The sequence below is a fragment of the Rhododendron vialii genome, chromosome 3a (assembly GCF_030253575.1).
Source record: "Rhododendron vialii isolate Sample 1 chromosome 3a, ASM3025357v1".
In the NCBI taxonomy this organism is placed as follows: domain Eukaryota; kingdom Viridiplantae; phylum Streptophyta; class Magnoliopsida; order Ericales; family Ericaceae; genus Rhododendron; species Rhododendron vialii.
In genome coordinates, this window is record NC_080559.1 from 26729362 (window position 1) to 26745106 (window position 15745).

The window sequence follows — 15745 nt, forward strand, 5'->3', positions numbered from 1 at the left end:
GGTGGTGGTGAAAAAGAATAAGCATTGTGAGTTTCAACACATAACAGAAGACCCTGATATTCTGTCAGTTTGTCTTAGGATGAAATCAAATACAGAAACAAAACTTCTCCCAGACAAACTTGTGAAATTTCACCCTAAAGCTATTGTCCACGAACTCCTATACGACCAAAAGGTCCAAAACTGACTAAAAAGAAAATAAAATCTATCCTGTCGAAAGATCATGTATGTATTCACAAACAGAACACGTGATCAAAATTAAATCTGCACGTTCCCCATTCTAATGAAATGGCTTTCTTCCATCTTCAAAACTGAGGCCATTTGCATGCCTACTTCACCCTAGTTGTGATCTCATTTTGTCCTTATCAGCTAGCTCGAAGATAGAGGCTCCATAAGAGCTGCTGGGCTTCGAGACTTGGAACTTCTCATCATTATCTGACATGTGGAAGCCAAGCTGAGCGCAGGGAGATCCAGTGGTGAAACAGGACCTTTCCGCTTAAGGAATCACACAAACTATCATGGAATGGACTGTTTGGAGGCATCTGGTGATTCCTGAGCGCTCTTTACAACAAAATCATAGTTGATCGAAGCCAGCTGAGACAAGTTCTGGGAACAAAGGAAAATACTAACACCGTTAATCATTTGAAGGGCAAAACTATTTCTTAAGGATAACTAATCATTTAAATAACCGCCTGTCACTTTCACTAAAATGAAAAGTGATACATAAACAGGTTGAAATCAATTCATTTCTGTGTGATCATTAGCTATTTTCTCCATTCTAACAGCAAATATCTAAGGGTAGCAAGTCTCACCTTAAATGAGAAATTGCTAAATGAGTAGAGCACATTAAGGTTTGGCGCACTGAAGTCTGCCAAATGTCCGCAATCATCCACCTGTTATCAAGACGCATAAGAGTTAAGAGAGGTAATTAGCTGAAGCAAGAAAATAAAGTGAAGTTGATCAAATCACAGGGAGACATACCAATGGACATGGAAAGGGCACGAATGAGTACAAAATCCAATTACATCATCTTTTCGTCAAATTAATTCAAGATATGGCCATATGCATATGCATGTCAGTATCTATTTTGTAATTGAAGCAATCAGATCTGAATTCGCAAAATCTTCAGCTCGAGCTACTTATTTTTTCAGATATTTGAATTTTGATCTGACTAACAAGTGTCACATGCAGAGAGATTCACAAAATGTAATAAAAAAAGCATACTTACATCTTCCTCGGGTGTGTAGCATGAACCACTGCTGCAAGAAATACTGCATGTGTCAGTCAGGTCATCAAAGTCACTGCCTCCTCCAACATTGTCATCTTCTGAATTCCAAATGTAGCGGCTCATAAAATAACTAGTATCATGCGCTTCAGCTGAAGGTATGAACATCGCCTGCGCATAACAAACAACCTCAGGGAACTGCAAATTTATTTCTTGTTGATTTCTTTCTGTCTAGAAAAACAAAGATTCAAAAGAAAGACCTTTTGCCTTGCAAGTGTGTCCCAGTTGATGTCCTTGAAGAAAGGATGTTGCTTTACCTGCAAAAATTAACTGATAGTCTTGCTATGTTTCATTGCCGTCTATAGTTTCAAAGAAGTCTTGATTGGTATGCAAAAAAGATATACCTCTCTGGCTCCTGTTGCCCCTAATCTTTGAACTGGGTTTTCAATCAGCAACCTGAAATAAAGGGGGGAAACAATATAGTTGAACATTTGACTTTGCATCCATAAAACCATTCACCGATATGTTCTAGCTCCTAAACGCATTCAGGACAATGAACTAATTATAATTCCTAAAGGACTTGAGCAACATGTAAAACTGAACTTTGGGAATGTGAGAAGGAAACAACCTAGTTTTCATGAGACACTAGACAGTTAACATGGAAATAGATCCACACTCATCCATTTATGTCACAAAACAAAGGGTTCTGAGAATTTTCCTTATTTCTTTTTTCAGACCTTGTTTTATTTGTAAAGCAACACAAGAGGGTTGTTCAAAATCGCCAGTACAAGTACAGAGCACGAGCAACACCATCTGCTAAATACACGTACATATGGTTTAAATGATACAAGACCAACTGAATCTCTAAGTGCAAAGTGAAATGAGGGGTATGTTGATGTATGTCATGTTGCCATTGTGGGAGGGATCTTTGTGTACACATTGCCGCTCCTAGCGAGTCTGCAACTGCTTTAAAACTAGGACCGCCAGTGCAATGTTGAATGCCATAAAAGACACAAGTTACGAACTCGATCCGACAAGTGGTATTCAAAAGAAACAAATCTATATGTGGCCAATAAAGATACAAAAGAATATCCGAATGGATAACATGGAATGTGAGAGTCAATGCAATGATACTGATTGAGGTCTACCAAAGAGAAAATAGAAAAGAACGCAATTTTAAGTTATCTCACCTTACTTACATTCAGGCTCCGTTTGTTTGGGCGTAAAATGTTTTCCGGTAAACTGTTTTACCTTTTTTCCGGTGTTTGGTTGTGGAAAAAATTAGAAAAACATTTTACATGTAAAACATTTTCCATCAATTGGATGAAAATGACTTACCCTTAAATCTTTCGTAAGTTATTTTCCGAAATGAACCCGCTGCCTTCTACTGCAATTCTCACTACTCAATTTTCTTGATCGTCTGTCCTGACCCACGTTCAATTCCAATATTCTCAGATCTCTTCACCGTTTAAGCCCTCCCCTCTCTCTCTCTCTACACTATTTTGTTGATTTCTGAAAATATTTTCAAGTGCCAACCAAACACCGTTTGTTTTCTGAAAAAACATTTTACATGGAAAATATTTTACATTGTAAAACATTTTGCATCGAAACAATGGAACCTCAATTTCTATCTCCACATACTTATACAGCACCAATTTGTTTGCAAAAGGAAACTATCAAAAACAAATATGACCAAGTAGTGATCAAATGGCATTTCAACCAATGACAGTGATGCATGATTGTCCCCCAAGCATTATCAAACAACAAAACTCGCAAAAATAGGTCCCTGAGGCTGAAATTGCATGTCATTTGATTTCAAGAATACGTTCATAGATGAATTTGCAAACTTACTTGTTAATTAAGTCATGTGCTTCAGAGCTCATTTCCTCTGGTATCCTAGGCCAGGGTATATATCTATTCATAATGTTGTCGAAAATTTGCTGCAATACAACATGATCCATCAGCTAAGATACTAGAGTCGTGTGCCAACCAAATCTAACATTTTTCATTTAAGCAGTCTGATATCAGAAAGAAAAGTACGTATGCATCATATACAGATTGACATCAAACTTAACTATTCTATCCGAAGGTTTAAGCATTGACCAAGTACTAAAAGTGCATAACATATTGTAGATGACACTTGACAGATTCTTAGAAAGAATAGCAACAGGTGCCCATGTAGGGGCTCTACTGTTTTAGCTTTCACACATCTAATGTCTTTACAAATTTCTACAGATCCACAATGTGTTGTGGTGGAAGATATAAAAGGAACAGGAATAGCCCTAGGCCCCTAGCACAACCAATTAACAATAAAAGTGATAAACAATTGATCCACTGTGGCTTATCAAAAAAAAAATTTGATCCACTGTGATCATGAATTCATTTTGCAAATTTTGAAACCCAAGGGGATATATCAGAGTATACCAACCAGATATGAATATGTAGGAAAAGACACCCATCAATAGCTTATATTATTCTCGTATCAGTTCCAAAAATCAATAATTGTCATTCTTGTTCAGGATTATAATGTCCCTACCAAAGAAGGCCAACAAATATGATGAAATACACTGAAGACATCTACCGCTGAAATGAGATCTTCGAAGAAGAAGAAAAATTAACATGTCATTGTTTTGGATCTTGGTGCAAATAAAATTTCCTTCTGCGAGGAATCAAATCTTGAACAAAGATAAATGTTGCTAGGTCTAATAATCTATACGGTATATGCTCTTTCTTGTTAACATTTAGGTGCTCCCATACTTCTGCATCTCATCGGGGTTATTAACTGATCAAACATCCCAAGACTTTATACTTGCCACCGCAGAGTAATTGCACAACTTGAAATTAGCATAGTGTTAAAATCTTTGACTAGCTTAAGTGGATGCCCATATTTTTTTGAAAAAAAGGACTAATCTACAAAACAAGAAGACCAACTTAATTGGACCAGAAAGTAAGAAACTTCAGAAGAAATCGTATTGCTATATGGAAAACTGAGAGAAACATTAGTGTAAAGTTTAGCAATATTATACAACAGGGAGAAAGGCAACCTTTACATCCAATTCTTCAAACCGTCTTACATTTTAAGTAAACCAACCAAGGTTATGAAACAGAATAACACATGAAGTCCGACTATAATTCATTTCATTTTTTACCAAACATAATGATAACAGCTGACTATTTGTGGGTGCAATTTCTGTTAGTAGATTCCAAAACACAATACAAAGATAAACTATTTAGAAGATAAACTTAGAACAAGTTGTTTGAGATGATATGAGCATGTGCAACGTGGGCCGACTGCCATGAGTTGCGACTATAAATAAGAGTGCCTGATCCATGTTGATAGTGCTAAAAGAAATAGGTTAGTCTAACAAGATTAAGGATTAAAGTGACAAGAAATGACATGACTGTTGAAATGGAATTCAGGATATGATTTCAAATAGAGCCAACTGGAGGGTAGATCCATATCTTCAACACCAAGTAACTAAGAAAAAGATTGAAGAGTTGAGTTGAGTTGAGTTTTAATCGACAATAACTACTAAAGTACATATGTTTCCACACTTGCTATATGTTCAAACTTGATGCAGAAAGAAGAAAGGTTACAGGGAAAATAGTCAAATTACAATGAGACAATTGCAAATGCCTATGGTGATAAGAACACATATAGTCCATCAAGAAGTCTATGGTATGTCCAGGTAACTTACCTGGGGATGATCGGCATTAAAAGGAGGGATTCCTACAAGGAGCTCGAAAAGAATAACACCCACAGACCACCAATCTGCTGTAGCACCTACAATAGGGATAACGCAAAGGTAGTACAACTCAGAATTAGGGATAAAAGAGGAGAAATAATAAGCACAATGGTGTACAGCATATGTAATAACCATTCAGCGAAAAAATTCCGAACCATGTCCTGTCCCAAGAAGTATCTCAGGTGCCAAATAATCAGGGGTGCCAACAACTGATTGTTTTTGGCGCTCTTCTCGTTTTATCGATGGCTGGGTTGCAGGCTTTGGTTCACCGATGCCAAGAAGAGTAGTGGTACTACTAACTGGTGGACCTGATAGGTCATCTGTACTGTTGATGAGACCTACCTTTGAGAGCCCAAAATCTGTCAACTGTAACCGAAGGGATTAGATTTATGAGAAGCGCCAAGTAGTTTCACAATTAGCATCGCAACATGGAGAGAACAACAACAAAACCCATTTAGTCCTCAATCATTGGGGGTATGAGCGGAGGAGGATTGGGGGTATGGGCGAAGGAGGATTGGAGACAGACCAAACCTTTAGCAATATGCACAAAGTGACTGAATTTAGAATACCACTGAAATAGTAGCCCCCTATACCTGTTTTGCTACGGAACCATGCCCCCGAATCAAAGCCAAATGGCATCAGAGAGGGCAGGCCTAGAAACCCAAATCAATTTATATGCACATTACCATGCTTCCTTCATTGAAAGTCCAGAGCATCGGTATGCACAGTAACATGGAGAGAAGTGAGAAGAAAATAAAAAGGATATCAAAGAGGATAACAAAAGTTTTCAAAGTTCACAGCTTTTTAAGGCCCAGAGATATTTTTTTCTGAAGCACTACTCTTCTTCCTCCCCTCTTTAAATGTTCTATTATGTGAGCCGTGAGGTACAAACCCATTAACTAAGTCATACATATCTGTCAAGCAGTTGAAGTTACAATTACAAATATATGATATTTGCTTGATTATTGCAACAAAACCCATTGTCGATGTTCTCTATCATATATGAAAGTTCACTGGGTCATGTACATATGTGAAAAACTTGTAGCTAAAAATATTGACCTTGATGTGACCATCTGGACCTATCAACAAGTTATCAGGCTTCAAGTCTCTATGAATGACATTTAAGGAATGCAAATATTCCAATGCGAGGACCTGCAAGTAATAGACCAACTATATTTAGCATTATTTAAAAAACTTGAATTGAGAAAAGGCTAGCAAAATGAAAAGGAAGAAAGTGGGCACTTCTAAGTTAGTTTTGAAAATGCAACCAATTTCTTACAAGTTCTGCAATATATACACGTGCCATGCCTTCATCTAAGCATCCTAGATTTCTCAGCAAAGAGTAAAGATCTCCTCCATTCAAGTACTCCATGACCAAGTAAAGATTTTCCCTACCTGTGAAGGAGTAGAAAAACCGGACCTGTTCACAGTAAACAACAAAAAGTTATTTTTACGTGCAAGGTTCAACTTGTGTTGAAAATTGTGGGGCCTACTCACCACAAAAGGATTGCGAACAGATATTAAGATGTCACGCTCAGCCAAAATGCTTTCAACTGCATTTTTACGAATCATATCAGCCTTCTTCAAAACCTGTAGAAATTCAAAAACATTCTAAATCATTACAAAGCAAATATGTGAATCTAGCTGCCACTACAACAACACTTTAAATCCATAAACGCACATAGACAAGCATCGCATGTAATAATTAAGATCTAAGCTAGGCAAACATGGAATTAACTCGAATAGACTGTTTTCAATTTTTGTAAAATGAGCAAGTGATGAGGGATAAAATCAGTAGGCTTTCTCCGACCAATGAAGAGAAAATACATATAAGAAGCCTCGAACACTGCTTGAACTTGTTCCTCGTTAAAGTTACAAACACAAAACCATCGCAACAATGACCATTTTGATATTCCTAATAATGCATCAATTTCAAGGGAGGGTGGTTTTTGTTTACCTTTATAGCAAACAGGTCACCGGTTGCCCATTTCCTGGCAAGGAAAACACGTCCAAATGCGCCTCTGCTGATTGGTTTTATTATTTCAAAATCTTCTATAGATGTTCTATCCTTAGAAGGATTGATAGGACTTGTTCGCAAACTACGGACCACATCATCTTCTACAGAACTGTCTTCATCACCAATTGTATGAGATGAATCCACTTTGTCATCTTCTATCTGCCCACAAAGATGCACATATTTTTCCCTGTGAAGTTTGAAACATGAATGAGGCAAAAATGAAGTAATTGGATGTCAAGCAATAAACCAACCTTTAAAAGAAATATAGTGCAGTAAAAAGCAGTTATATCTGGAATTCAGTGGCAATAATTTTGGATGTTCTGGCCAAACCACTAGAAACATTTTAGTGTACTGAACTCACTGCAATAGTTTCTCTATACGTCTTCCAAAGGTTTCAACAACAAGGGCATCCACTTTCCTGTCTTGGATGGCATATTTTAGGTCTTCTAGACGGTCAAGCAAATACTCCAAGGCACTGTAGTCAGTATTGTTTACATTGGCTACCAATCGAGCAATATCCACTAGCCTGTTTATCTGTCATTCCATGGTAAATTTAGCAACTTAACTTTAAAAGAAATTACCAAACAAGTTGTTCCTGAAATGTCAACATATGAAAAACCCCAAAATTCGAGAAAGAGGGAGAACAAATGCACATTTCTATGAGATGCACCAAGATATTAAAAGATATAGAGTGAACACTGAACAGAATGGAGAACAAGATCAAAAAAAGGAAAAACAGAATAGAGAATAACTAAGGAGCTAGGGAAATTAGAGGATCAGGTATATTACGAAGAAAAACATCAAGATTCCACCTTATTTAAAGCTATCAAACAGGCAAAGATTGTTCCATCCCATTCAATTTGTATGCAATCAACCCTAATGCAGTTGTGGATTCAAAACTGCACGACTGTGCGAGCGATCAACATTCATAACACATATCGGTCAGCGAAAAGTTTCATGCACAAAATGGCATCATTAGATAGTACGGACATACACATAAAAAAAGAAACAATTTACAAAGTACTGCTCAAAATTTGTGTGACCCTAGTTTAACTTTCTTTCACAGAAACAGAATACATAAATTCACGTTTCTCCAGCAAGAAAGAGATTTTGGCCCAGAAAAGGGCCGGAGGGAGCACAACCAAATACAATCAGAAAAGGGCAAGAAAATGAAACAAATTATCAGTACATACTTGTTGGTAATTTTCATGCTCCGATATTGTTCTCTGGCCAGTCAATAGCAATTCAATTTGGCTCGTTCTTGGGGTTAGTAAGGGCGATCGTGGCGTTAAGCTTCCTGACGATGAGGCTTTCTTACCTAGATCAGGTGCCAAAAGAGCACGAGTTTCACATGACTTGTCAGAAAAAATGGTCAGATCATCCACCGCACAAGCAGTATCAGCTTCAGGAACACAATCAAGCATTTCCTCAGAGCAGCGACGAGAGACGCTATGTCTCTGCTCGGAAAATTGTTCGTGCATGCTTGAATTAGATTCTCTTGCAACCTCATGACTTCCTTGTGCACCATCTGAGCTCTTTGGTGACCAGGAATCCAGTATCTTTTCAAGAGTTTCTGCAACTCGATCAAGCCGTACATTTACACTTAAACCTTTTAAGTCACATCTATCAGCAATTGTACAAATTCTGGAGTGCTCCTCCACATGTACAGTTGGTATTTCAACCTCACATATTCGACAAATAAATGAGTTATCATAGATCACATTGCGTTGATCCCCACAATATCCCCAGGTAACTTTTCTTACTTTTGATGATGTCTCTGAATTGTCACGTGTGCACAACGGAGTATCCAGATTTTCAGTACCATCATCAACACCAGCTGTTTCATCTTTACTGTGCAAGCGACCCAAATTATCCTTAGATGGGGTGTCAACAGAACCTGGGCCTTTACGGTTCTTTTCGGCTGCAGATGGAAGTTTCTTCCATGATGACATCCTATAGCTGCCAGTAGATGAAGAAACACTTTTGGCAGTACTAACCTCCCCAGTGTCACCTCCACTGGCATAATTTTCATTTACTTTATCTTCTTTGATGGTAGCTAAATTGCTTTGGTCCTGCCCGTGTGCTTTCTTGGTCTGTCTTTGAGCAACTTCCTTCCCCTCCATCAAGTTAATGAAATCTTGTTGTGGAGGCCCAAAGTATTGTTCTGGATATACACCAAGGTCACTGAGTTGGTGCAGACCCATAATGCGATCGTCTTCATAACCACTTTCTTTTCGTAATTGCACAAGCCGAGAGCATCGAGTAAGAATAAATAAAAGGCGGGTATATACTTGTCTAAGTGTGCCCACAGGTAGCTCTTGACGCCGGTCATCTAGCTTCTGAACAATGCCTTCACACTTCAACCAAAAGTCACTTGGCGACATTTTTGCACAAAGCCTGGCTATCACTAGCAGATCTTCGAAACTCTCTTTCCATTCAGGGTGTAAATCTGACTCTTTTTCGAGTATACCTACCAAATCTCCAGCAAAGATACCTAAATCCGAGTTAACCTCTTCCTTTAATCTATCAAATTTTGCTCTGATCATTACCATAATTTCCTGGAGGGAAAAGGTAAATATCTAAAATGAGCAGAGCTACTGACATATGAGCAAATAATTATATGAATTGTACAGAAAGTGAAAGGGCAATGTACATGAAATTGACAATGAAAAAGAAGGCACCTGACAGGGATATTGATTACCTCCATATGACCAAATGCACGAGACTTCCAGTAGGGAAAAGGTCGCACGCCTTTGGAATTGAGCTCATGAGAGAAGCTCTTAATATCTGGGGCTCGCTTTTTACGTCCGCTTGTTACACGTAGTATAGCCTGGAATCGCGGAGATTGGATTTCCTTGGCAAAAGCTGCATGCTGACCCTACAATAAGCACAACACCATAGAGCTGAGCTACCTAATTCCTCCAACTAACTTCAAAAGGAAAAAATACAATGACAGAGTATTACCATAAAACACAGTGAAATGAAAATGAAGTTACCTCCAATCCCAGATTGAATGGTGCTGAATCCCTTAATGATTTGGATAGATTCAGTTGGACCTTTCTACCTACAAATAATGAAAAACCATTTTCATGAACAGATTATGTACCACTGACAATAATTTTCTTTTCAGCACTGTTGTGTGCATATCACCAGTAACAGAGTTTTCACCTCTTTCCAAGTAGATGAAAGAAATGACATTAAAAGTCAGTTCTCCTGCCATTATTCTACTTTTTCTCCTCAAACCAAAAATACAAAAACACAATATATATATATATATATGCCTTCAGATACAAAACGGCATATACCACTGAAAATGATTTTTTTCCACACTATGCCGTGCATATCACAAGGAATGGAGTTTTGCATCTTTCTGAGTAGATGAGAAACAACTGACGATAAAAACTCATTTTCATCCACCATTCTACATTTTCTCCTCTAAAAAAATGAAAAAGATAAAGACCAAACCTATATAACCTTCTGATTCACAGCTGCATACTTGCATACAATACACCACAGAAGATGATTTCTTTCCACACTATTTGTAGGTATAATATATATCAGAAGTAATGGGATTTTTGCTTCTTTCCAAGTAGATGAAAGAAATGACATAATCTAATCATTTTCGTACCACTGTTATACCTTTTCCCCCTCAGACCTTGGGTAAATAAGAAAAAAATGACACCTTAACTACACCTTCTTAGACATCATTTTCTCCCAATTCACTTGTGTGTACATTGGTAATCAACAACATATAAAACTACACCCCGAAGGTTCGTGAAACATGATTCAGTCTAATTTGTGCTTCGCTAACTATTCGGGTTTCACGCTAAGTTATGGAAGATGTAAACCCAAGGTTATAAATGCATGCTATATACAGCCGATGTAACTTGTACACCATTCTTTATTCAATACAGAGTGGAAACTTGTGTGCGCGGTGAACATACTCAACTTCACAGTTTGGGAACCACATAAAGATTATCTTCGTTTCTTGCGTTCTTTGTTCCTTTTCTTGATTGTTCCCATGCATCATGCGTTTACTGGTTTGGCCGATTTTTTAACGCACCCATATGTAATCATGGAAAACCAGAGGCGAAAAAAGTATGCCGATAGAGAACAGACCTTGTTCCGTGGATGTGGCGTTGTTATTATGAGGAACTGACAAATTAGCCTTAGGGCACACACCATCCTTCCCCGTACCAGCATCGTTGCCGAGATTCGAAGGAGTGCCACCCGACGACGAGAACCGAAGGGGCGAAGGCAGGGGAGCCGACCGAGTCCGAATGTGATTCAACCCTAGCGAGGAAGCGAGCACTATCGACGCCTCTTCTTCGGATTCCGCTCCTTCTCCGTCACTTCCATCTTCTTCGTCGCTCCTGTCCGCGATCACGCTCTCACCGGGGCTCCTCCGGACCGGAATCGGCGGGATCTTCCTCAGCTTCACCCTCGGCGGCAGCGGCGAAGAATCCCTAGGGTTTGGACCCGACGAATCTTCTGGATTTTCCGGAACGTTCGGTCGAGTCGACATGGATGGGACCCCGGGATTTGATCATGAGTGGAAAGTAACAAATTCTAGTGTGAGAAAAAGACGGGATTCAAAGTTTGGTGAGAGTGAAGGTATGGCAGGGGATGAAGAGAGAGAGAGAGAGAGAGAGAGAGAGAGAGAGAAACCGAACGGATGTGGAAATATGGAAGATAATTGATGGATTCGGATAAAGAATCCTGGCTTTTAATGATTATCTTCTAGGTAGATAGAGAGATACGCAATGGAATGGAATGGATTGAAATAGATGCAGAGATATTGAGGATTGAATTTGGGGGAATTAGGTGTTGAGGATTGAGATGAGGGAGGGGAGGGGAGGGGGAGAGGAGAGAGATTTTCGCGGGAAAGGGGAGCGTTAATGGCTGACACGCAAGTGGGGTTTCAAACGAGGGATTCGGTTTCGAAAACAGACGTGCTCTGTGTCTCGACAGTGGTAGTTAAAAGGACGCGTGGGTTTTTCGAGGCGACAGTTATACTTTGCCGGCCAACTGTATCGCTGCCAAATGGAGCCCGGGTGTAAATTATTCGCTACATTTATTTTACAACCGCAAACACTTATACTCTCTCAGTTCCAAATTTTTTATTCGGTCCGCAAAATGAAGTGTTAAAAATAATGCAATTTTTTCAAGAAAAAATTCAAAATTTTTTCACAAATTAAAAATATTCATTGATATCTAGTAAATTGTTGAAAAACTTTTGATTTTTTCTTTTAAAAATTGTATTATTTTTAACACTTCATTTTGCGAACCGGACAAAAAATTTGGGACGAAGGGAGTACATATCTACTCATATTTATGTTGGAGCCTACATGCACTATACCTTCGGGGGTCGTTTGGACAAAAAAGCCAAAGTGGCTTTTTTTTTGTTCTTATTCAAAAAAAATTCGTATCACTTGGCTTATCATCATTTTTTTGAGGATTATTGCATCCTCGTGACAAGAGGAATCTAAAAACTAAAAAATTTTGATCGAAATTCAATTTTTTTTGAATAAAGACGAAAAAATTGACTTATTGGCTTATTTTCGTCTTTATGTGGCTTTATTTGGCTCATTTTTTGCGGGAAAGTCATTGCCTTCTCTACGAGAACAACCCCTCAGTATGTGTAAAATTCACTAAAAGAAACTTAATTTGACGTTAAAAAAAAACTTGTATTATTTTATGGTTGACGTTAAAAAAAAACTTAATTTGCAAAAATTGTATTATTTTTAACATTCCGTTTTACGGACCGGACAAAAAATTTGGGACGGAAGGAGTACATATCTACTCATATTTATGTTGGAGCCTACATACACTATACCTTCAGTATGTGTAAAATCCACTAAAAGATGTGAGTGTGTATAATGTGTTTGCATGTGTTTTTGTGGTTGTGGTTATATATCAAGTGTTATTCACTATCCCTCGGACACCGGAATGAACCAAACTCATTTTCATTAACCATTCATGTAGGGCTTTACACATTTTATGTAGGGGCCACGTAAACGTGCAATGAAAATAGAGTTTGGGACACCACGTGAGATACCGGGAGCATTCAATAAGTTTGCCCAAACTAAGGCTGACATGGCTTAATTTTGCTATTGGCCCCTTGTGTTTTATACCGTAAGATTTTTTGGAGGGTAAGTTAAAACTTTTAGAGGATTCGCAATGGGGTTTGATGTATTTGTGTGTTAAAATATTTGTTAAAATGTGTATTAAGATAAAAACGGGTCTCACAAGTATGTGTTAGACATTAATAATATAGAAGTGTGTTAGAACATTCACAATAAGTTTGGTAAATTTGTGTGATAAAATGTTTGTTAAGATAAAAGTGGGTCCCACAAGTGTGTATTAAAAGTAGTGGATATTTATATTTTATGGTTGAAGTTTGAATTATTGTTTGCTAGCATCTTTGCCAAACTTGGCACACATGCTAGCACACTACTAGATTTAGCACACTCTAGCACACAAACATTGTGACACAAAAAATACATTTTTATTTGCTAATTCTTAGCACACACAATTAACACACTAGTTAACAAACACATTACGAATGCTCTTATAAAGCAACCAATCAAGATCAACAAGAGGTCAAAACCTCAGTACAATCAGAGCCTACCTATCCAGTTAGGAAAAGTAAACTAAGAAACAAAGCAATTACATAGAACAGAAAATCCTAGAACTAAGGTTCTAGGATGTACGTAACAAGAAACTGATTTGCATTGCTATGCTTAACATACAGATTGATTTTGGTCCCGTTGCTTAATTTGTCTCAAATTTAACCTCAATATTTGAAAGTTGTTGGGAAGTTCGATGTGCGAAAGCATAATGATGGGTGGCGGTTAAGGATGGAAAACAAAATCGACCAATAGGTGTCCTACATAGAGGTGAAAGGTTCTAAATATTATTCGACTCTAGTCCGAACGTTTTAAGATAGCATTAGTAGAACAGGATTGAATTTAAAGGTATGTGAAATAAAACTCGATAGGGTTTTGGGTATGGCAAAATTGATCACGCGGTGGTTCTAATGTCATTTGTCTTGTGAAAGATCGTTGTTTCTTAAAGCTTATGCAGGGTTAAATGCTACCACACCAGCCTTGGTGGTTTGGGCCTAAACCGGGGTGAATGAGGCGTTCAAGAGCTCTAAGCATGGGTGATGCTAAGTGTCGCGGTTGTCGAATTCCAAAATTGAAGGCCAAGGAAGAAAGAGTGCATACCTATGAGTCCAACGGAGTGAACGGTATGAAGATTGGTGCACCAAGGTGCACACGGATTGTCGAAAGCAGAGACCCATTCTCTGTAGGGGTAATTAGTGTTCAGTGGGAAGAGGGGTATTTTATCCCCAAGTTACGGAGTAGTTTTTGTGAAATTCCTCTAAACATGAAACGGAGGAAGACAAATTCCTAATACATGGAAGGGCCATGTTAAATGACTATTACACCCCTTAGCCAACCCTCCCCCTTTCTTTCTCCCTCTAACTTTACTCTTTATCTCTCTGCTGGCTAGTCTGTTTCCCCAACCCCCCAACCCATCACCGCCGCCCATCACAGCCACCATATCCACCATTGTCGTCGCCACCCATCACCACCACATCGCTGAGCTCAACAATCCCAATATTCCCAAAACAAACGGCTCAAACCTTCATCAACCACCACCGCATCGTCGTCTTCGATTTGGACCGAGTCAACTCGTACGGTGATCCTAGTCGACCCACAAGAGAATGAGATCCAACTCGCTGAATCCCTCATGGCTTGCGTCGAGGCTATCCAACTCGAAAACCTTAAACTCGTCAATATTTTGGTGAAGGAAATCGATATTCGGCGGTGGTCGTGGTGCATACAATTGTTCTGTATTTTTTAATTTCAAATGAGTTTGCGATGGATTTACAGGAGGTGCAATGAAAAGGCTGGGGTTTTGCATAAACTTTAGTACTAATAAATTACATTTGCATGAGTTCAAGTCTGGGGGAAAAGGCTGGGTAGCACCGCTGGGTGCAATCCACTCAGATTGGAATGCATGGCCACTAGCGTAGAATCCAGAGAGAGGTGAAGAAAGTATCAGCACGAGTTAATAAACGATTTGAACTTATCCCAAACAAACAAAAGTCTTAAGTCGAGAAAAAAAAAACCAGTAATGGCGATAACGATGGTTGGGTTTCAGGGGATTTCTCTTCTTCTCTTCTTTAAAGTCTTCCTTCTTCTCTTTTACTTCCCACTTCTATATTAAAGAAAGTTGGTAGTAGTGGGGATTGCATGTTCCCTCTTTCTCTTTTAAGAATCTATACATATCTGTATTTTTTTTCAACAATTATGTATTTTTAAATTTCAAATGGATTTTGTGATGGATTTATAAGATAGTGTTCACGGGGTCTATACTAATATCTGACGCAGTCCTTTATATAAGTAATGACTTGTTCTTTATACCTCAAATAATAGTCAATTATTTGGGACAAAATTCTCTCACAAAATATGGCTTAGTCGATATTAAAAGAAAAAATGGTCTTTACTAATACCTAACGTAGTCCTTTATAATTAATAACTTGCTCGTTTATACCTCAAACAATAGTCAATTATTTGGGACAAAGTTCTCTCACAAAATATGGCTTAGTCGATGTTAACAGAAAGATTGGTCTTTACTAATACCTAACGTAGTCCTTTATAATTAATAACTTGCTCGTTTATAACTTAAACAATAGTCAATTATTTAGGACAAAATTCTCTCACAAAATATGGCTTAGTCGATATTAAC

General features: G+C 38.2%; 1 protein-coding gene and 1 non-coding gene across 3 annotated transcripts; both read right to left on the reverse strand.

The window, feature by feature from the left end:
- Positions 1-2: 2 nt before the first annotated feature.
- LOC131319466 (probable serine/threonine protein kinase IRE) lies at positions 3-11966 on the reverse strand. Of its 2 annotated transcripts, XM_058349709.1 has the most exons (17): positions 11105-11964; positions 9982-10049; positions 9687-9863; positions 8179-9543; positions 7347-7519; positions 6926-7172; positions 6466-6558; positions 6248-6388; positions 6028-6120; positions 5124-5334; positions 4921-5006; positions 3074-3162; positions 1627-1678; positions 1483-1539; positions 1226-1393; positions 810-890; positions 3-603 (listed from the first exon to the last, which is right to left on the reverse strand). In XM_058349709.1, exons 1-17 carry the CDS (start codon positions 11508-11510, stop codon positions 514-516), a joined length of 3597 nt encoding a protein of 1198 aa, XP_058205692.1. In that variant the 5' UTR covers positions 11511-11964; the 3' UTR covers positions 3-513. The 2 variants fall into 2 exon arrangements, with proteins under 2 accessions (XP_058205692.1, XP_058205693.1); XM_058349710.1 differs by lacking the exons at positions 3-603; positions 810-890 and having other exon boundaries at positions 1232-1393; positions 1483-1552; positions 11105-11966.
- Positions 5563-5670, reverse strand: LOC131321456 (small nucleolar RNA snoR100). Its single transcript, XR_009198502.1, has one exon. It is a non-coding gene; the product is annotated as a small nucleolar RNA snoR100 (small nucleolar RNA).
- Positions 11967-15745: the final 3779 nt, after the last annotated feature.